Source organism: Diorhabda sublineata, chromosome 4 (assembly GCF_026230105.1).
Source record: "Diorhabda sublineata isolate icDioSubl1.1 chromosome 4, icDioSubl1.1, whole genome shotgun sequence".
Taxonomy (NCBI): Eukaryota; Metazoa; Arthropoda; class Insecta; order Coleoptera; family Chrysomelidae; genus Diorhabda; species Diorhabda sublineata.
Window position 1 is genome coordinate 31,019,128 of NC_079477.1, and position 22,424 is coordinate 31,041,551.

Below are 22,424 nucleotides of genomic sequence, written 5' to 3' on the forward strand. Positions count from 1 at the left end.
TGCTTAATGCACTGAAGCATCACTATGAAGGGGTATAATAAGGATGGAGTTGATTTGTGTGGTTTTTGACTACGGCCGTTTTCAAAATTCAAAAAGAAATCGTGAAATTATATTAGGCAAAGGGAATTGTAGATTACGTATGAATTGAATTTTTATTCATGAATTATATACTGGTTAAATGCCCAAAGAACTGATTCCTGTGCAGACTAAACTGTTGCACAAATACTTGATTCTATAAGTGGAAATAATTTGGGATATTACTCTACTACTAATCACAAAAATAAAATGGAACAGTACCATAACATTTGCATTTTGCTTTAAATCTTACATTAAACATCATTTTAACAGTAGAGTATATATACAAGACATGTCAATATAATACAAACTCAAATTTTGATAGATAGTGTTTCCACTAAAATTTTTTAAAATCATTTGGCGATGAAGAGATTCAAATGACGAGGAGTTGGTTTTGTTTGAAATTATGAGTAGTGATTCAATTTTCATAGAAAAACAACGTGTTCTCAACATGTAGTGAAATGACATTGATCTTTCCTATGAGGTAGATGGCAGAGAGAGCCAGGTGAAGTTCTTCAACGACAAAAATCAGCATAAGGTTTTTCTAGGTATATTACCGGTGGTTTCCACGTGCGTTATCATTTTATACCCACAAGTAAAATAACGATTATGGGTGCTGAATACCCTGTATAAAGAACAACAACTAAATTTAACGTTGCGTCCTCTGACAGTAGAGTAATGACAACAAACTTCTTCTGAGATTTTTGTGTTATACTCCGAACGTAGCTACATTATAAATTCAGATAGTTATTAATCTAACAATATTGCTAAAGCAGAACTGGAATTATTGCGACAGTTCAGGTTAGAAATTGGCACCCAATCACTATACCCTGCCGTTGAGGAAGCATTTATCCACGTAACATCTGCCAAGACCAAGATCAACGTACAAGGTCCTGATTTTTACCAAGAGAGTTAATACTACGTTATAATACAAACCTAAATAGACTTGGTGATTGTGGAAATAAATGATAGGCATGTATGGTTTATTTATTTTCTTTCTATTTTTATTAAATATTCCTTCCTTTGCTTTTGAGAGAATTCCCTTCTAGTTGTTATTGCAGTATTCCTTTGGTCCATTTATTGATATCTTTTATGATATATCAATGTCAGTTTTATTTTAGTTTTTTTATCAAATATAAATACAATGCTTTTGGTCATCAAACCGCTTTATTACTCTCCTCTCTCTCTCAATCTCAAGCATGAGATTGGTAAAAAACTATGAATATTTATCTGCCAATACATGAAGATTAGCAGTATCTCAAGTAGGATTATGGTGTTATCCTGAAGGAAAGATGAGGATATTCACAAATTTCTACTTAGTATTTTTGTACGTATTCTGTCTCATGATCAAGAGGAGGAATATTTTCTTATATATAACCTCTATATTATAACCTCGATTTGTCGTTTACCTTAGTATCATAAATTTATTAAATCGCTCTTTGTTATCTTCTTTATATTTTTAAAGTTTAGGTTATGAACAAAGCGAGTTTATGGTTCAAGTTTCTTTGCGGTTGCTCAGCAAAAAGGAATAAGTTTAGATGAATAATAATTCAAACTATTAGTTAGAATTGTGTTTAATATCAAACAAGTACATAATACAAATATTATAGTTAAGATAATAAATAGAAAATTGTTTATTGAACTTAAATTTCCCCTCGTAAACTACGGTGATTTTCTGTAGCGCATGATTCTGTTCGTAATCGATATTAGGAATGAGAAGATCCAATTTCATTCATATATTCAGCTCCGTCCTTCGTGACATTTACTTCATCATTTTTCCAAAGAAAACATGTATCTTCTGTTTCTTCTTTCCTTACATATATTTCGAAGAATATAGAAAAAATTTAATTGAATTATTGTTGTGTGTTTTGTGTTAGTTTTCGACAAAATGTTAGCTACAGGGGGTATAAATATGAATGAAAAAAGTTATATGCTGGAGGGTGGAGGACGAAGACATTTGTCGGAAGATCGGGTAAGTAGGTCAAACAACTGGAAATTTACACGGTAAATAAAACTTGATATCTTTACGGTTGTGTACTTAATTAAAATATGTCTGATAAATAAATGACTTTATCTGAAATTTTTCTGTGATATTCCATATCATTTATTATTAAAATAAACAAAAAATTTGGTAGCAACAAAGTTTTCAAAATGGAATTGTGTCCTTTGCTCATTTTTTATTAATAATAATTTTTAATTTTTCATCAAAATACGTACCTACTTTCGTTATAATTTTGAATAATTATAGTCAGAATGCTTAAAGGTCATATTAGTTTTAAAAATATATCTTATCTAGACACGATTGATGACTTTATTATATTGGGTGTTAACATTTTAATAGTACTTTTATATTTCAAAGTGCAAATACAATATAATCTCATTTTTCAACCTACCTACCGGGTTACCTCAATAATCGCATGCGCTTGTGACCAAATAACCTATTAGCCTTTCTTCCCGTAACGTTTGAGGCATTCAATTCTTAATTTATGGATTAGTTTTTCCCATTTTTTTCTATCAATTACCAGGATTACTTTTGTTTGCGTCAATACTTTATCTGCACGATTTACATCTATAGGGCCATCCCATGAGGTTGGTGGTCTGCCCCTGAGCTTTTTTCGTGTCTTCTTTGCTTCCAAACTTTCTCTAGCTGTCTTCCATTCTATATCAAGCATTTAAGATCGGAAATACAACTAGACCACGACTAGTTAAGATAAAAGGCAGAGTAAAAATGAAAACAGAAGACGGACCATCCATTGGATTTTTAGATTAGATTTTAGATTAGATCCATTAGAATTTAAAATCTAAGAAAAAAGGATTAGGCACATGATACTATCCTAAAGGAAAGAGGATTACCACAGGATTCTACTGAATATTGCATCACTAAGATTGTAGTTTTGTCTTCATCTATGTTTCGTCCAATTTTTTGTATTGTTGGTCTTTCTCTTAGCTTTTTCTAGTGTCTTCTAGACTCCCAACTTTCTTTACCTCACTCTCATACTTCATCCGTATCGTTTCAGTTTTATGATTTCAGTATTTTTTGGAATCGATTTAACGTTTAGCTTCCTCTTTATTTAGTTTCCATACATTTCTGTTATTCCTAGGATTTTTCTCAGCTTTTGAACCTCGAGTCCCAGGGCGGTTCACCGAACTAATATGGCTTTAGAAGCTCATATATAATTCTAAAAGCGATAAATAAGTAGTTTATATCAAAGTTACCGAACTTTATTTGGGATATTATGTGATGGATACCCTTTGTAAAGAGTTGGATCAAATAATTTTTTGGTTATCAGCTGATTATTATGTATTCAACCCCATAGAATTAATGTAGGAGTTTTTAAAAGATAAATTGAGAAGATCATCAAATTAATAATCATTGAAGACTATATAGATGTTAAAAGAAATTATATCAAATATTTGTATGTTATTTCCAAAAAGAGCTAATATTCAATACGATTTGTCGATTTGAATAAATGTTAGTTTGATTTGAAGTAAATAAAATAACAAAAATATACTTACATGAAATTTAATATCTATATATTCATAGGAAAAATTACTGATACTACGTGTATCAGCATTACGATGTTTGGTAAACCTTTCAACCAATTGTTGAATTGTATGATCAAGAAATGGAATGAAAAAATTAATTTTGTAATACGTGTATACATCCAATTAATTAATTGTCTTCCGACGACGCGTGGCATTTGCAGTATAACACCATTTTCTTCCAGTAAAATCTTTGCGTCTCCATGGAGATGAAGATATTCGACGTCAGTGTTGTTTCTCAGGAGTTTTAAGACATTAATAACATCATCTAGATGTTGAAATGCCGTGATGAGATCGATGTCAATTGTTTGTAATTGTTTTTATAGCGACAGTGTATAGCTCATAACTTTTTGAAGAATCAGAGTTCTTCGAGAGCGTTCACAATCGCTGAATAAATTTCCCTAATTTTTATAATATCTTCAAGTTGGTGGCCTTGAAGAGCTAGTACCGAAGGGTAGTAGCTCTTCAAGCTCTTGAATTTTTTCTTTCAACAAAGCAGTGCGTTGAGCAGAATGTCGAAAGTAGGAACCAATAGACTGTACAATCCCAATGCAATTTTTGAACATTTGCTAATGAACATGAATCAGTAATAGTAAGGTTGAGGGAGTGTGCACTACAGTGTACATAAAGAGCAAGAGAACATGAGCTTGGGCACCATGCAAATACCCACTCATAGCTGCAGTCCTATAGTAACCTTGACCATCCACATGAGAACATTTAAGTCCATTCTTTTTCAGAGTTGTAATAATAAGATTTGCGAGACCGGATCCTGAAACATCGACCGGTGGAATATACTCAAGTAACATCTCTTTGAGTCTATGGTGTTTATTATCTGTAAAATTAACAATAACGAGACTTGTCCTTCCTATTTTTCCCTTTCATTTTTTGACATTATTAATGATTCATATTAACCCCCAAAACCCTCCCCTTGGCTACGCCCGTGGCTGTTAATTGTTTTTATGATGTTTTTCTTTTAGACAGGAAGCTGGCTACAAAAAACAGGGTCGATAAGGTGCGCTTCTAAACTGGCGACCCCAACTTAGTACATCACCAAACGCCACTTCTTAAGGTCAGCACAGGTAGGATTTTGAAATGCTAGCCGGTTTTCACAAACAAACAAAAATTGCTGAAAAACCTGATCTCGGGCGCGCGTGAAACCTTTTGTAACGTGGGCTTTAAATCTCAAATAATAGCAAGAAGTTTTGGAGGCCGGAAAACAACTAAGAACAGTGTTATAGCGCAATTGCTTAATGGAAAATTATTTTTGATGTCTCCATTCAAAATATCTGTTTGAGCTACCCGAAATTAAAAAAATAATCATCAGGATACGATGAAAACTTGCGGAAATATAATAATTTTTTATCGCGCGCTTGATTTTATAGCGCCTACTCATTTTCCACCTGCTCGAGCCGCCGCCAGCAACGCAAAAAACGGGCTTCTAATTTTTTTTAATTCATTTACTGCGCCAATTATCAATTGATTTTGATCAAATTTTTCTTAAAACTTCTGGGAATACTTATAATTTTTGTTGCTCAGTATTGGGTAACAGCTCGTGGTGCCCCAAGAAACTGCTCTTAGTTGAGACCCCAAAAACCTAAAAAAAAGTTTCGCGCGCGCACGTTATGAGGTTTTTCAGATGAGCTCTCCGGCACTCTCGATCACTTCTTACGGGGTTTTTCCGGCCTAAAAAATTTCTTGCGCTATCACACCGCTCTTATTTGAGGCATAAGCCCCATGTAATAAAAGGTTTCACGGGCGTCCATTATGAGGTTTTTCAGCTAATTTTTTCGTTCGGGAAAACCGGCTAGCGTTTTCATATCCGACCTGTGCTGACCTTAAGAAGTGGCGTTTGGTGATGTACTAAGTTGGGGCTGCCAGTTTACAAGCTGAAATAGGATAAGTAATAGAACATTTTGTATTAGTTTAGATTATTATTATTTAAATTATGTAATACTGATTTTTGTTAGTTCTCAATTTTTTTTTATAGCTCTGCAGCACTCCTGTGACTAGCACGAGCTGCCGCTCCCACGAGATTCTATTCTCCTTTAGGAATTTGATTATGATCAAAGTTTATTTTTTTTATAACCCTCCACGCACAACACAAAACTTTGATACCTATATATACGAATAATGGGTATGGAAGTACTTCATGTAGAGAGGTTTTTATTCCTATATCCATTGTTATAATTTGAATGAAATTTTTAGCATTAATTTCATACTACATAAATGAAATCGATAACCTTGTTTATGAAAAGTTCATTACTCCAATTTGTACCTACTTATTGTATATATTGATAAAGTAATCCGTAGTGCGATATGATTAATTTCAGTGGTGATTATGTTTGATAAATTTCGATTGATATCGATTTATCCTGATAATAAACAAAAGATATATTTAAAAATATTCGATTCCAAGTATTTATTTATATTTGTCAATTTTTTGCTGAAATGTCAATGAAACAAATAACATTTGCCTGAAACGGTTTCAAAAATGTAAGAGGTTACTGTTCGACCCTACTGCTGAGTAAAAGTTCAATTCTAGTTGCAGCAACAAGTAAAGGACACGTAAGATCAGGACGATTTTAATGTTCAATCTTGATATATAATAAAAAAAACTAGGTTGTGTAATGAGGTATTAGAATTTTCAACCCTGTTGTCTGAAGATTCGTATATTCCTTTGGATTTTCTATTCAGAACTGATATTTAATAATAGTATAAAACTCGGATTTGAGTTGAAGCTATGAAGATATTTCAATGAGATTGAGATTCATCAACTGTACTAAAGTTTCCTATTAGCAAATCTTTTGGAGGATAATGCTACTGAAAAGATGTACAAAGTTTGTAATGTAATTAAAGAAAACAACAAACGTATTGTGTTTCTTCCTACACACATTTCTAAACACAGGTTGAATGATATTGTTAGAAATAGGATAAATATATAAATAAAATTAAGAGAACATGAATAAAGTTCACGTGGACCATAACATGAGTATGACCAGTGTATTTGGTACAATATGTATTTTGATGTCAAGAAGCGGGACTCGAACCGGTTAAGTAGCATATTTTTCACAATGTTCTGTACCTATTACAATATCTGTTTCCAGGTAATATAGTCTGACACTTGCAAGAGAGAATTATCATTCAGATAGAGAGAGCAAAATAAGTACAAAATATAATAGAGAATTGACGAGACAATTAAATTTGTAGAAATGTAAGGCGCGGGTAACAGTTATTGAAACGGTTCGACCTCCAACTGATACGAATATTTGTGTTTCATCGTTGTCATAACAAACTTCCCGAATAGACTATTAGTCTCTCCCATTTTATTGCAGAACAATATGGAGGCTTAGAATACGATGCGAAATATTTAGTTTACTACTCTATAAGGCAAAAAAATAGCTCCAAACTTTTATCATCGATTTTCACTCGATTCAACTCTTCTATACAATGATTCCAACGTTCTGAACACACTGTTAATACTACCATTACACCAACACTTACAATTACATTGTTTGACGCACGTTTCGATAACCAAATTATCGTCTTCAGAGACTGAAGGACTGTCTACCTTCAGTTTGTGAAGACGATGACTTGATCACAGAATTAAATTGTGAGTATTGGTGTAGTGGTAGTGTAAACAGTGTGTTCATCATGAAAATCACCAACGGTTCCAAAAATTCCTACTGAGATTCCTTCGTTGTTTCCACGATTCAAAGCATACTTGGAAATTGTCTGGGGTTGACTTGGTAAGAACCACGAATACATCTTCTTTGACTTCCTCTACGTAGCCATCAAGATGGGTTCCTTGGGAGTATGACTTCATTTTGGACAAAGAAAAGAGGCAATATGAGGAATATGTCCTATGTAAGGCATCTTTGGAAAGTCTTGTTTTGGAATGGAATGAGGAAGGCATCGGTGCATTGTCGTGTGTCTCGGTAATATGAATGCAAATATACTAGATAGCAATGGAAGTGATGTTGAGTTCAAATCGATTTTCCTTCAAGACAATACTCCAAATTAATTAACCAAACCGAATTGAATTATCTTAGAATAGATTTTAAGCAGAGCTTATGGTTTTCGCTCACAACAATGGAACTTGATACTACCAGACACAAAAGTAACGTTTTCCTGAAACAGAAGCAAAGTTAACTCAGAATATTTTAAAAGAGAAGGTGAGTAGTTTTATTTTACTGATATCCCGGGACAGTTTGAAGCAATGAATCAAAACTATGATAAAACAGAGTGGCGCTCACTCATAGACATACGGTCGAAAAGTTGTTTTATCACACAATGGTAATAAAAAACTGTGCATGCCAATAGGACACGCAGCGAATTGTAAAAAGAGCTATGAAATGATGCGTATTTAAATTAATTTAATAAAGTATGAAGAATACCAATGGAAAGTATGAGGCGACTTCAAGGTTATCCGTATGTTATTGGAATTGCAGGATGGTTACACAAAATAGTGTTGTTACCTTGGTTTGTGAGACAGTAGGGCTAAATATCATTATGCAAAAAAGAGTGGCGTATTCAGAATGAGTGTATTCTGGGCAAAATTAACATCAAACACGACTTGGTAGATCCAAATAACATCATTCTACCCAATTTACACATCTAATTGAGGCTCATGGAAAATTTGAGAAGGCCCTTGACAAAAACTGCTTTTACAAAAAATATTTCTAGAAATTACAGAGGGAAAACTGAAAGAGGGTATATTTGTTGGCCCACAAATGCGTAAAAATTTGAAATATTCTTAGTTTGAAAGCCTTTTATCTGTTAAAGAAAAATCTGAATGAAAGTCATTCAAAATGGTTGTGGAAAATTTTTTGGCAAATAAAGAAGGGAAAATTACAATTACAAAGATTCATTTTTACCTGAAAACTTATGAAAGGAAATGTTTTCACCAAGGTTCAAAGATTTTCGAAGAACGACATCAATGATTTTGGATGAAAACAGGTTAGGAGTTTACTTTTGGTATATTATATTAGAAACTAATTCAAATAGCTATGAAAAGATAGCAAGAATTAGTAATTTATCATTTTTTTAGTATTGACACCAAAATTATGTATTTCAGTTAAGTTAATAAATATTTCTTAAACCAGACGTGACAGAATTTTATTTTTTCTGGATAATTTTATCTAAATAAATAACAACTTTCAGCTGGGTATGTAAACAGTGGAAACTAGTGTACTATCACCACAAATTTTACTAAACTTACTTTGATTTTAACACTTTTAGAGCGTAGATAGATAAAGTTTAAGCATCGAAACTAAAGTTTACGTGAACAAATGAATATGTAAAATGTTTGGAAAAAAACGAAACAAGTCGAATGACATGTCACTAATACTCAAATGAAAAAATATTTGGGTTATCACTAACTTTTGTTTTTTATTTCAGGGAAGCAGTATTGATTCAAACGAAAATGCTTTTGATGATATGAAACAACTCATAAGTGTAAGTATGGAGCATATAAATGTGAAATATTTCAGTTTTTATTTATTAAATTAACCAATAGCAAATTCATAACTTATATTCATTTGAAAAACATACAGGTTGTCTATGTTAAAAATACAGCTTGTCTTTCAATGACCACACATACACCCATCTTCCTAGTAGACCAGTGTTTACCTTTAAATATGTCTGAACACAAATCTATATTTCGAAGAGATATATAAGTCTAAAAACCTCACTCAGGAAGATCTGAAAATAGTAAAGACCACGCTTCTCTTGTTTGAGATATGATAGGGCTAGAAAAACTTCTGGACTAACGCCGGGAGGAGTAAGGGGCGGCAAAACTAATTATAGGGAATAAAGAAGAGAATTGCGATACATATTTTCTGCAATTATCAAGCTCATACACAGCGGAGAATTATAGGATTTGAGATAATGGAAGAGCCTTGTTTAAAGCTAGCGACGCGACGGTCAGTTAAAAAAAATTGACAAGACTTCTTCGTTCTTAGAAATGATAAAGGTTAGAGCAGGTATCACTGAAATTGGCTGGAATGATTTTGACCTTTCCTACACATATTAAGTTCTTGAATACTCTTTACATTTTTTGGCTCCTATGTACTATTAAATAACGTCAAAATATTTAAGTAAAATATTCAAAGATGATCTAAAACATTTTTCATATGTCAAATAATTCAATGTTTATTTTATTATTAGACAAATTATGAACATTTTATGATTGGATTCAATTATAACATTCATAAGATATGCCTTTTTAGGATGACGAAAATGATAAGACTAATACCCTTCCATGGGCCAGCTTTAATTTTATTAATTCTATACTAGGAAGTGGGGTTATTGGTGAGTACTAAAACAGTTATAATATGATGATGCTACACTAAAAATTTTAAATCCTACATGCGGTTTTTCTTTTTTCACGTACATATCATTTTGCAACGTTACCCTATAATTCCCCATTTAGATGAAATTGTTTAAAATTTTTATCATTAGCCTGAATTGGACATATATTGAGATAGATAGGTCATATGGAACGAATCAGTATCTAAAAAGAAAGAAAGTACGATTGGAGGAAGAAGAAAAAGAGAAACAACGCTAAAAATAGAACAAAATTGATAAAAGAAAAATAACAAGTAAGCCTTCTAGGATATGTTTATTCTAATGAATAATCTATTGTACATTTTCGACAAGTAATGGTGGATATTCACTGAACGTAATCAAGATATACAAGATTAAAAGTACCATGGCGAACTATATCAATATTTATAAAGAAATTGAAGACGATAACCTCATTATGAATCACATTTTATAGTTCTAACGTCGATTTAATTTCCACAGTAATCATTAAAAGACGGCAACGTACCAATTTCAAACAGGGACTGATAAATTTTTGCATGTGAATATCAAAGTGAAATAATTGAAGAAAACCTAGATCCAAGCTTCATGACTTCTTGTACTATTAGGTGACTTCTCACTTCTATCTGTGTCATGCTTTAGAAACAAATAGAAGGGATTTACAGACTGACGACGAATCCGAAAGTTTACATTTAGGGAAATGTCACGCCAAATTTGCAATTTTAGATATTGACCGTATCGGGATGTGGACCCTTACTGAATGAGCAGAAAAAGAACCAATCTGTTACACTACGGCGATCACTTAATATTATCACAGTAGAAAATGACATTTCATACTGCTTTCTAAGCAGGAAAATCTTCAGGAGAAATGAAATAATGCAGAGATAGAAGTAAGCTCTCCTTTAATTTATCAAAAAAACTGATCGTGGTGATAATACAACTAATCATTAATCAAACAAATCTGATATCAAATCCAATATATGAGCAAGTTCCTGGTGTAATCGAAAAGCGTAAACCAAAATTTGGGACACAGAAAATAGTATTTTGCATCTTTCTCAGATATCTCTTATATCTTCAATAATATTTATTAGTTAATAGTATATTAGCGATAACACTTGCTGATGACACCATCCTATTAGCATCATTACTCAGTTTTTTTCGATGTGACAAAAATAGTTAAAGAAATCGCGCATGAAAGCAAATGAATGGAAATCTATTCAGGTAAACTAACCGCAAAAGTGATATTTTTTATAAAAATGAGAGTACTTGCAATCTTCCCTTCTATTTAGAGTTTAAAATCTTGGAAGGATTTCATTCGAGGTTCGTAAAAGTTATTAAAGATGACCTATTGTCTTTTTTCAACGCATGATACTCAAGTGTTTTTGGTTGATATGGAAACAACGAAGCTGTCCTTAAATAAGTTGCACATTCAACTACAGTGACTGGTATATAACATCACTCAACAAGTCGTCTAACTAACTTTGAAAAGACTATGTGTTAAATTTCATTTAATCAATGACATTGCGAGTAGTCAGAAAAAAGTGACAGCCATTAAAGTGAAGCTATTCTTGTTATTTTCAAAACAATGGATTCAAAACAATTTTTTGTGTTAATTTATCATTACTTCTTGATGAAAAAAATATTAAGCTTAAACGTGGTCGTACAGACATCGATGATTGTCCAATTGAGGTGGTTACTCCTGATCAAAAAAGTCCACAAATTGGTTATATCTAATCGTAAATTGAAATTGCGTGAGATAGCTGAGGTTGTAAAAATATCAAAAGGCATTGTGTTTACAATTATACATGATCAAGTGTAAGCTTTTTTCAAAGTGGGTGCCGCTTTTACTCACATCACTTCACTTCGGAATCAAAACGATCATCATCTGAGTGCACTGCAGATGATGCCTATTTTCTGTAGGCATCATCTGCCAAAGCGTCCAAAGGCACAACAGTCAGCTGGAAGGTTTGAGCTTCATAATTTTGGGATGCGCAAGATTATTGTTCGACTATTTCCAAAAGAGAGGGACAATCAATAGCGAATACTAAATGAAGTTGTTGGATCGTTTGAATGCAAAAATCAAGGAAAATCGGTTGAAAAAAAGCCACTGTTCCAGCAAGGCAATGGACCGATTCATAAGTCGACGGCAACTATGGTTAAATTGAACAAATTACACTTCGAATTGGTTCTACATCCACCGTATAATCCAGATCTGCTCCACAGCAACTGCTAGCTATTCACCCTTCTCAAAAAAATACTCGCTGGTAAGATATTCAGCTCTAATGAAGAAGCAATTGCTGAAACTGAAGTCTATTTTTAGGCAAAAGATAAATCCTTCTTCAAGCACAGCATCGAGAAGTTAGAGAAGCGTTGAAATTATTGTATTGCTCTTGAACGAGATTAAATCGATGAATAAAATCGATTTTTGGCCAAAAAATATATTTTTCATAGTTAGTCACACGACTTATTGAGTGTTATTTTTTCAAAATACTGTCAACAGTTATATACGAACAAATTAGAAGATTTTGATGAGTGCAGTTGATTTATATCAGTCAAAACAATAATCGATTTTCATAAAATATGATTAAAAAAGATTGTTTCAATACGTAGAAAGATTCATAAGCAAATTTTCCGAAAACCCGTTTTACAATGAAACGATTTCTATCTGAATTCCATTCTACTTATATTCAGTTTATTCAGTTCACGAACCTACGTTTTGTTGCTTATTACAGATTATTTTCAGGAATACCTTATGCACTTCACGAATCCGGATTTGGTTTTGGAATTTTGCTATTGATTTTCGTAGCGTTCGTTACTGACTATTCCTTAATTTTAATGGTACGAAGTGGGCACATCAGTGGAAAGTTCTCTTACCAGGGAATAATGGAAGCAGCATTCGGAAGAGCTGGTTATATTTTTCTTGGAATATTACAATTCGTTTACCCATTTATAGGTATTTTATTTCTAATAGTTTAGCTTTAGTACTAATTGCCACATATGCGGATATAACGAATTTGATTTTGGAAACGTTATTCTTTTGAAGCTTCACATACAATGTAAGATATTTTATGATAATAATCAACATTCAAACTTTTTTTCTACTGGGATTTTTATTGTCGTTCGTAACACCACAAACTAAATTTGGAATTTTAATAATATAAATGAATTATTTAGAACATATACTTTGAGATACAAGAATAGCCAAAGATACCCAAAGATACTACTAGTATATATGCTTGTACTTATGTTCAACGTGATCATCACCACGTACATTAATGCTTCTTTGTAACTGAAACCTCCACATTTTGAAAGTTTGAAATGTAACGTTCTTTTGTCGTCCTGTCTCGGTTTGACGCCAAAGCTCAGGTATCGGGTTACCTCGGGTGCCTGTTTTTTATCATGGTATGTTCCCCTTCACTCCAGCATCAATGCAGAAATGAAATATGGGTCAAATTGTGATGACGACTACGCTGAAGATACTTGAAGAGATTTGACTTGCCCCCTGAATTGGTGACTTGGGATTTTTCTGCTTACGAAAATATGGAGTCGTATAAAAAAGCGGAACAACACGATTTTTTTCATTAACAACTAGAAATAAAAATAAACTATACATGATGATGCATCAACATCAATGCTAATAGCTGGGAAAAGCAATGACACCAAAAGCGCTTTCGCGTAACAGGAAGTGGCATCACTGGCAAATACCTTAAAGAACTCTGTCAGTGGCGTACTTATTCAGTTTTAAGGTGTATAATGAAGAAAAAAGTTAATTTCAGTTAACAAAGGAAAAATTTCCAAACTATGTGCATTGTTTTCAAAATGAACTGTTAAAAAAAGCTCTCATCTAGATTAAAATACGGGCGTGACGTTCATCTACTTATTTTAAGTTTACGAAACAATATCTGTGGTAACAATTTTTCAAAGTAGTTTCCTACTCGGTTGGCTGAAGCCCCAAACACGACCATAACTGGTATGTGAATACTCAGCTCCTCCAGTAGTAGTTTCCTCACCGTCGGTATAATCGAAGAGCTAAATACTAAAGGCCCAAACAGAACCAACAGTGAGATGTGAAACTCAACTCCTTCAATGGTAGTTTCTTTAGTACGCGAAATCTTAAGCACGGCTGTTAAGAACAGCAATCTTAAAAGTAAGATAAACCCAAACTAATTTGAACGATCCGGTGCAGTCCTCTGCTGCCATAACTTCTACTGACTTACCTCTTACAAGTTAATGACCCATACCGTTTTACTTTGGTTTCTCCCGGACTTGCTCAAAAATAAGCGAAGCAATTGTATCTGTTACGCTATTAAATACGTCGAAATGCAGTTTTATGTATGCTGTGAAGAGAATAGATAAATTTCTTCATGGAGACTTTGCAGGTATTCCTAAAGACCGGGCTTTCATTGTAAAAGGTGGGGTTTATAAAAACGATTTTGAATATTGGCACGAATCTTCCTTAAAAAGAATGTTTCGAGATTTTTACCGGTAAATAGACCCATTTAAAGACATAGATTTTGAGTGTACCAGAAATGCACGTAGGGCAAAAAAAAAGAGAGCTACAAGCACTTCCAGAGAAAAAAGTTTTGTAGCTCTGACTGAAGTCATCAGCAAGGTTGTGAAGAAGATCGTTCATATAAGAACTTTTACCAAATATTTGCCCTCGAGCTCGCGTCAAGAAATGTCCTAAGCGTCTACTGCAGAAGATATTAAGCAGAGAGCTCAAATATAAAAAGAATAATTTCTTCTTAATTCCAAATTCAGTTTAGAAGAAGACAGGATTTTGATACAAAATTGTCCGATAAGTATCAACCAACTGATTGATTTTATACGTCTAGGTGCGCAGACTATTAACATTGTTGTCGATATAGGAGAAATAACCAATGACTTTGATAGGGTCTCGATACAACTCACAAGAAGTTATTCAAAATATTGGTCATTCTTCAACCGAGTCTCTCAAGCCATGCCAAAAGCTGAGCTACCGTTATAACTAGTTCAAAATCAACAATAATTTTAGGTTCAATATTTATACAAAAGAAATGAATCATTATTATCGGTCCTTCAATTTAGTAATTTTAACGAATATCACTCGAGCAATCGAAGATAATCGATTATTATTTTTCACTAGTAACTCGACGTAATCCTCAAAAACCACCCAAAATACGATACCGTGTTTTCGGCAACTTATGTCTCGCTACTTTAAAATCGATTATTTTCGAAGCTTTTTTTATATAATAACTGAGTTTATTCTTAAAAAAACTTTTCGGTAGGCTTTATAAAATTTGTGCAAATTGGGTAAAACGATAATGTAAAATAAATCATGTCCTTATATATACCAGAGAAGTGTAAACTTTATGTATTTTGTAGCGATGGTTTCCTACAACATTGTAGTAGGTGATACGGTAACAAAAGTGATAGTAAGACTGACGGGAATTGGACCAGATTCGATATTTGCCAAACGAGAAGTTATCGTGTTGATTGCTACCATATTCATCACGATTCCTCTTTGTCTCTACAGGGATGTAGCGAAACTGGCTAAAGTTTCATTCTTAAGTCTCATATGTATAGTTTTTATTTTGTTTTCGATATTTATGAGAATTGGACCACTCAGCGACATAGTGTAAGTAACTAGATAAATTATATATAGTTTCTTAACAATTAGGTACTCAATATTTGATATTATTATTAAACTCAAATTTCAAATCTATCATAGTTACCATATATGAATAAGCGATTATACTGCTGTTGACATGGTTTGATCACTTTGACTCTTTGGTGAGCCCAGCAATGTGTGTTGCCTTTAAAAAACATAAAGATTGGGAACGTCCTAACGTCGCAATTAGTCACCTCGGAATAGTTTCAAGTTGAGAAATAAGCTGAGCAATTAGGTCTTTATTCATATTCATTTTATTATTGCAACGAAAATCGCTCGAGCAATCAATAATCATCTAAGTTCAAAGCTTTTGTAATATTATATGTGATTTTCCAATTAGACATTCTTCTTTGACTTGTTCTTCGTCCACAATTATCGAACTAAGAATATGAATGTGTACTGAAGTAAAATATATTATTATAGACAAAATCAAAAACGAATCCCTAAATTATTATCTACGTGAATTAACAGATAATCAAACCACCGACTATTCACTGTGTACGAAAAGATTGAACACACCAATTCAACAGATTACGGCAATTCAAATGGATCTTCGGCACGTGATAATCATCAAAATGCAAATTGAGAATATTTTCAAAACTATTGACACAGGAAATAATGATGAAACTGTTAGTGACGATGATGGAGACAATAGAACTCTCTACATCTAAAGAGGCAATGAAAATAATTAAGAATAGCATAAACCCGAAGAAAACTCCGGTGTATGACCTAATAACAGGAAAAATATTACAGTATTTATCAAGAAAGGTCGTTATGAAACTAATAAATCTTATAAACGCAGTATTCAGGCTCCATATGTACCAATAACGTGGAAAACAGCTGAAAGGATAATGATACCCAAACCAGAAAAACCAGTGCATAAAGTTGAATCCTACATTCCGATATAATTACCAATTATTTAAAAATTATTTGTTGAGATACTATTAATAAGAATAAAAACCATACTTGATCAAAAGAAAATTATTCCATTCCATCAGCTTGGCTTCCGCAACAGGCACTCCAGAATATATTAAGTACATCGTGTAACAAATATAATAGAGACTTTGAAGAAAATAGAATATGCTTAACTGTTTTTTTAAGAATCGCTGAAGTATTTGATGGAGTGTGGAAATTTACTTGCTCATTTTCCTAATTAAAAGACCTAACATTCAGAGTTAAGCAAGAGAACGAAGACTCAGAGCTCTGAATGATTGAACCAAGGGCTCCTCAAGGAGTCATTGTTCTGGGAAACTGATATATACTTGTGACATCTCTGTTACGGAAAACATTAACGGGCTACATTTGCAGATGACACAACAAATCTAGCTGTTGGAGAGTCGATTGGAGAGGTTGTCAAGAATCTTCAAAATTCAATTAACAAAATAGATGACAGGGTTAACAAATGTCATAATAAAATCTACCCATATCAACTGTAACTACAAAAAGATTAAACATTTTCAAAATAGACTAAACAATAAGATTATCCTATATAAGATAACGGTGAATTATCTAGGACAATATCTGGATTCGAAACTAAACAGGATCAAATAGAAAAGAAAACGATGGAACTGCAACTCATGTATAGAAAACTATATTGGTTACTAGGAAGAATCTCACAACTTACTATGAGAAATAAGCTGCTATACTGCTATATTTGGAATACTAGGAATATTTAATACAGTAAAATACTTGGAGGATTAGATTAAATGTGAATTGTCGGTTAATGGTGAGATCAGATGTATTGTTTTCCTAATAAACATAAAAAACCTTTTTTTGTTGTTCTCCTTTTTGCTCTCTTATCGAACTGTTTCGTGTCTGTTGACCTATATGAGAATATTCGTGAGAATGGAATGGAGAGTAACGCACGACATAAGTTGAAAGTGATTAGAAACGTGTTAAGTATTGAAAATTATCGATACAGGAGGTTTTGTGAACCTGCATTATTGTAAATAAATAATTTACACTGCGCTTTGTATCGAGGTGTGTTTCTTGTTAGTTTTTGAACTCCTACTTATTAATATAATATATTCATGAAATTGTTATAATAATGTCAGTGATATTTGATGACCGTGTGGAATTTGAAGCTTTATCAACTGTAATTAATCTTCTTCTCCTTTTCGCTTCATATATACATATATATAGTAACTAATACCTAAATTCACTAATTACTGAATTTTGAGATACCTGAAAACTATTAGTGAAATTTTTCAGGATTTATTAAATGCTTTTACTGCAATAAATATTATTTATTCTATCTGTTACTAACGGGATTCTGCGGTCATTGTGTTGCAGGAAACAAGTTTTACTATATTTTGTAATTTTTAAATTGTAGGCCACAACATCCTGAGTCATGGAGCTTTATCAATAAGGATATTATACCAGCAATAGGAATAATGGCTTTTGGTACGTATTTTCCGTTTATAAAACAGTTTGTGGTCAAGAAGTAACTGAAAAAAAATCAAATAACCATAACAGATAACCTTATTCATCATTTTATTGACACGACATTCGAATATCATTTGATTAAATTCAAGGAAATGTCCTGCATATACGATGCACAATGCAAACCTGTTGTTCATTAATAATTTTTTTAGTGATTAACTCATCGTTTCTAGTGATCAGAACTTTGAATCAGTTTTGTGTCCCTATGAGTTTTCCTATAAATTCTTAAAGGAATCAAACATTTCAATTCAAAATTTAAAATAAATATCATATGGAAACTCATTAATTATGTATTATATTTATTTTCATTGTGGTGACCTTTTGAATTTTCCGTTCCTTAATTAAAAGGGGGTATTGCTTCTATCAACATGTTAGAAACGTATGTTTTGTATATTCATTTGTGTATTTAAATATATTTAATTACTTTGAAAAGTGTCAAACAAACTTGAATTGCTTAATTTGCGGCTTCTTTTATTGAAAGGATAGTATCGTACTGAATTAGATTAGATTAGATGAGTTAGGGCTTAAGGTTGCGAATCTTCCTCGCTAACACAAAGGAGGTTTCTGTGATTTCCTTTGATTCGTAGTTGAGTCGAATTTTAATCTCTTGAGCTAAATAATTTGAAGAGAACATGTGCGCTTTTTTTGCTGCGTGCTTGTTTTTAGAAGGTTAATAGTAGAAAAGTTATAATGAGGATGAAATGTAATTAGCATTGACATACACTTACTTAATGCACACGCTATTTATTAGAAGGTCCAGTCTTGAATGGCTTGGGTACTCCAATACATGAGCAGGGTCTTGTACGGCCGAATAGTCAGAAGCTGCAATGAGCTATGAACTCTTATTTGGCATCTGCCTTTTTACATATAGCAGTTAAATTTTTCAAGCACATCCTCATGCGTCACATTGGGTAAGACAGTTCATATACCGCCATTAGCTTTTCAAATACATGTCAGGAATACGACGCTCTACAGGTTTGGAGGCGGTGAGCTTATGATTGGTGGAGTGGACTTCATCATTTTTCTTCTCAAACTTTAGTCTAATTTAACAGTAACAATTTTTATCAAGATCCCTACGATTCATTCTACATCGGTATAGTTTAATTCTTTGTTTCCCTGCAGAATTTGCCGATTTTGACATTTTGACAATTTATCATCGCATTAAATATTTTCGCCGCTAGTTTACACAGTATAATTTTAAATGTTTACTACTGAGGTATTGTAAGTTAATCATTTTCTCACGATGCAGCGTAATTTTTTGTTAATTTCCAGTCAAATTTAGGATATGAACTTCATGGACATTCAAAGGATCTTTCCCAAGTGAAAGTAATTTGCGAGAATAATTTCTTAGGACTAAAATTTATTTTTATTTCAGCTTTTATGTGCCATCATAACACATTTTTAATATACAGCTCTATAGCTGATGCAAGTCAAAAGAAATGGGAAATTGTTACACATATTTCTATATTGACTAGTTTAGTTGTTGCAATCATGTTTGGAATTGCTGGATACTCAACATTTAAAGCTTACTCTCAAGGTAAATATTTAAATCTCGAGAACTATAACATTTGATTTTGATTTGATATGGTATAATTTTAGGAGACCTATTAGAAAATTATTGCTGGGACGATGATCTGATGAATATTAGTCGATTGCTTTTTAGTGTACAAATCCTCCTCACTTATCCAATTGAATGCTTGGTGAGTCGAGAAGTTATAGAAACGTCTTTATTCAGCAGAGATCCGAATGTTCCTGTATCAGAAAAACTTCATTATCTCATCACTTTAGGGGTAGTGATTACAACGTATTTAATTTCCATCACGACTTATTGTCTAGGAGTAGTTTTGGAACTGAACGTAAGTGATTACCTTGTTCAACTTTTCTCAAAGAATATTTATATAAAACTTGTTTTTCTTGGAATAATGAAATATAAAAATTACTCAATATAGCTACTAACATACCATCTCCTAAAAATATTTTGATTCTAAACATACCCCTAGATTATCACGTGGCTTGAGCAAATAACTCAAACATCCATTGATAGGAACTTCAAGCGTACTTCAATCAACCCTTCATTCTTTTGATCAGTCAAGGCCGTATACAGTAATCGGTAGTGAACTCCACCGAGTGATTAACGATTATAAAATTGTGTAAAATTACTCCATGGTACCAATCAGCTTGCGTTTTTCAAACTTATCGATCACCACCAATGGTTGCTTCAAACTTTGAGCCGGTTTTTTTACTATTAATGCCCTTGATATAATCGATTTACTCAGCCATTTGATAGTTTAACAGCACTTTTTGGAATGGTCAATACAATTCCTGCTTCCGATCCCAGAAAGACCATTTATATTAGTTTAATCCTCAAACGTCGGGTTAAACTACAGAAACTGTTTTTTTTTTCAAGTTTTATAGATGGCGTCCACTAACAAACTTCGGTTTAAACGTTACTGGCGGTCTAGAGGTAGTTTAAATTTCATCTCAACATGAAACGGAGGATCCGAACTTAACTTTTTCATGTGTCTTACATTTTTACAATATTATAAAGGGTTTTGGTAGAATGATTGAACGTTCGCACTTTATATTTGATGAACTCGACGATTAATATGAAGAAATTATCAACATTGCCTCACGTTTTTTAAATTTTTTGTGGTTCTAACGAAAACCTGACCGTTTTTGTTATTTTCATCATTAAATTCCCTTGCCAACTCTTCCCCTAGTTTTTTGCTGTTACTTCCAAGTTACCTTTACAAGGTTAACCAAAAGCACTAACTACTTGAGTCACTTGTAAAATAGAACAATCTTGTTTATTTTTGATATAAACTAAAGATCAAACCAAAGCTTAATCGGTTTTAATAATATATAATACATACAGAATTAGTTTTATGTATGGAAGGACTCAATTATCTCGGAAAAGGCTTGTACGATTTTTATAAATTTATGGGTACAAGGAATACATACGGCCGGTATTATGGTGGTATCTACATTGTTGTCAGATCTTTCTTTTTTCTGCTGATATTCGCAAATATTATTGGAAATATTGAACATTCGCTGAACCAGAGTAGAGTTGAAAAATGAAATACTTTTTCATTTATGGAAAAGTCTCTGTTTCCTGAAACATTACTTGAATCACAGTTTCCAGTATTTGAAATAAAATTATTTCGTGGAAATTTTGCACAGAATTTAAACGAGTATTAGTTTGCATATAAATTTTATTTTATTTCACAGGGTGTATTAGCAGCTGTCCCTCTGGCTTACGTCCTACCGGCATTATGTTATTTGCGGTTAGAAGAAGGTTTCATATTTTGTAGAAAAAAACTTCCTGCTCTTGGAGTCGTTTTATTTGGATTGGTAGTAGCAATAATGGGGGCAATATTTCTGATTGTAGACATAGATCAAGTTGACACCTGCATAGAGAGCCAAGTTATGGAATATTGCAACAGAACTATTACCAATATGACGTACAATAGCACTTAAGTCTTATATTTTCAATGGGATTCGTACATTGTAGAAGGTTAATGTATAAATCCATTGAGATTACCATTTGTTATATTGTGAGAAGATAATAAGTGGCAGTTATAGTTACAATAACTCTTCATTATTATTTGAGAAACGGACGTACATTTATTTATAATGCTATTTATTTGGGTATGTATCCTGAGTAGGCTGCTCAAAATCGAAACTAATTTTCAATGTACTGCAGTATATATTTATGAATCATTTATTGTTGATAAACTGTTGAAATTTCTCATTCTTACTGTTAATGTAAAATCTCTTTCTTATTGTTTTTATATAATATAGCTAAAATATTTTGTATACATTAGATTGGTACAATAATCAAAATACATGAAAGTTTTGATTCACTTTCTGTCTCAGAAGCTTCAAGACTGAGATTTTTAGGATATTTTTAAGTGACTGCCAAATCATATGTATATCATCGGACGTTCTCTTATTCATTCTATACAATTGATCATTGGTTAAGAGACACATGTCACAAAAGATAAAATTTTCCCTAGACAGAACTCTTGCATCTCATTATTAATAAGTGGCTCTACCTCTAGTATGGTTTCTAAATTTGTCCGGTGATAATGCAGTAAAAAACTTTATTTTTCTTTTTACGTGGAATGAGTTGATACTTGAATGAACGAGTGATAGGAAAGAAAAAATAAAAATTGATTCCAGTATATTGAAATTTCTTTTTCAAAATCTATCCTTCTGTTTACAGGACCTCTGCATGATTCAGATAAAATAAACGAGAGAAATATTCATATGTATTGGCGCCTATAAGGTGACATTTTTTTAGTTTCAAACAAGTCTTCGATTTTAATTTTTTGCATCAAATTACGTTTTTTTCAAAGATGTTAGGATATTTAGATAATTCACTTTCAACTGT

The 22,424-nt window shown here is 32.6% G+C and overlaps 1 protein-coding gene across 1 annotated transcript; it reads left to right on the plus strand.

Moving 5' to 3' along the window:
* The first annotated feature begins 1,809 nt into the window (after positions 1–1,809).
* Positions 1,810–22,217, plus strand: LOC130442837 (putative sodium-coupled neutral amino acid transporter 11). The gene is made up of 9 exons (XM_056777201.1): positions 1,810–2,047; positions 9,016–9,072; positions 9,846–9,927; positions 12,683–12,892; positions 15,304–15,556; positions 17,922–17,992; positions 19,407–19,568; positions 19,631–19,887; positions 21,260–22,217. Exons 1-9 carry the CDS (start codon positions 1,964–1,966, stop codon positions 21,506–21,508), a joined length of 1,425 nt encoding a protein of 474 aa, XP_056633179.1. The 5' UTR covers positions 1,810–1,963; the 3' UTR covers positions 21,509–22,217.
* The last annotated feature ends 207 nt before the right edge of the window (positions 22,218–22,424 follow it).

What these genes read in the sequence shown, in the direction of transcription:
- LOC130442837 (XM_056777201.1), top strand. Translation starts at nt 1,964, where the DNA reads ATGTTAGCTACAGGGGGTATAAATATGAATGAAAAAAGTTATATGCTG. An exon ending in GACATTTGTCGGAAGATCGG is followed by an intron (nt 2,048 to 9,015) that starts GTAAGTAGGTCA and finishes TTTTTATTTCAG; the next exon opens with GGAAGCAGTATTGATTCAAA. An exon ending in GGACCACTCAGCGACATAGT is followed by an intron (nt 15,557 to 17,921) that starts GTAAGTAACTAG and finishes TTTAAATTGTAG; the next exon opens with GCCACAACATCCTGAGTCAT.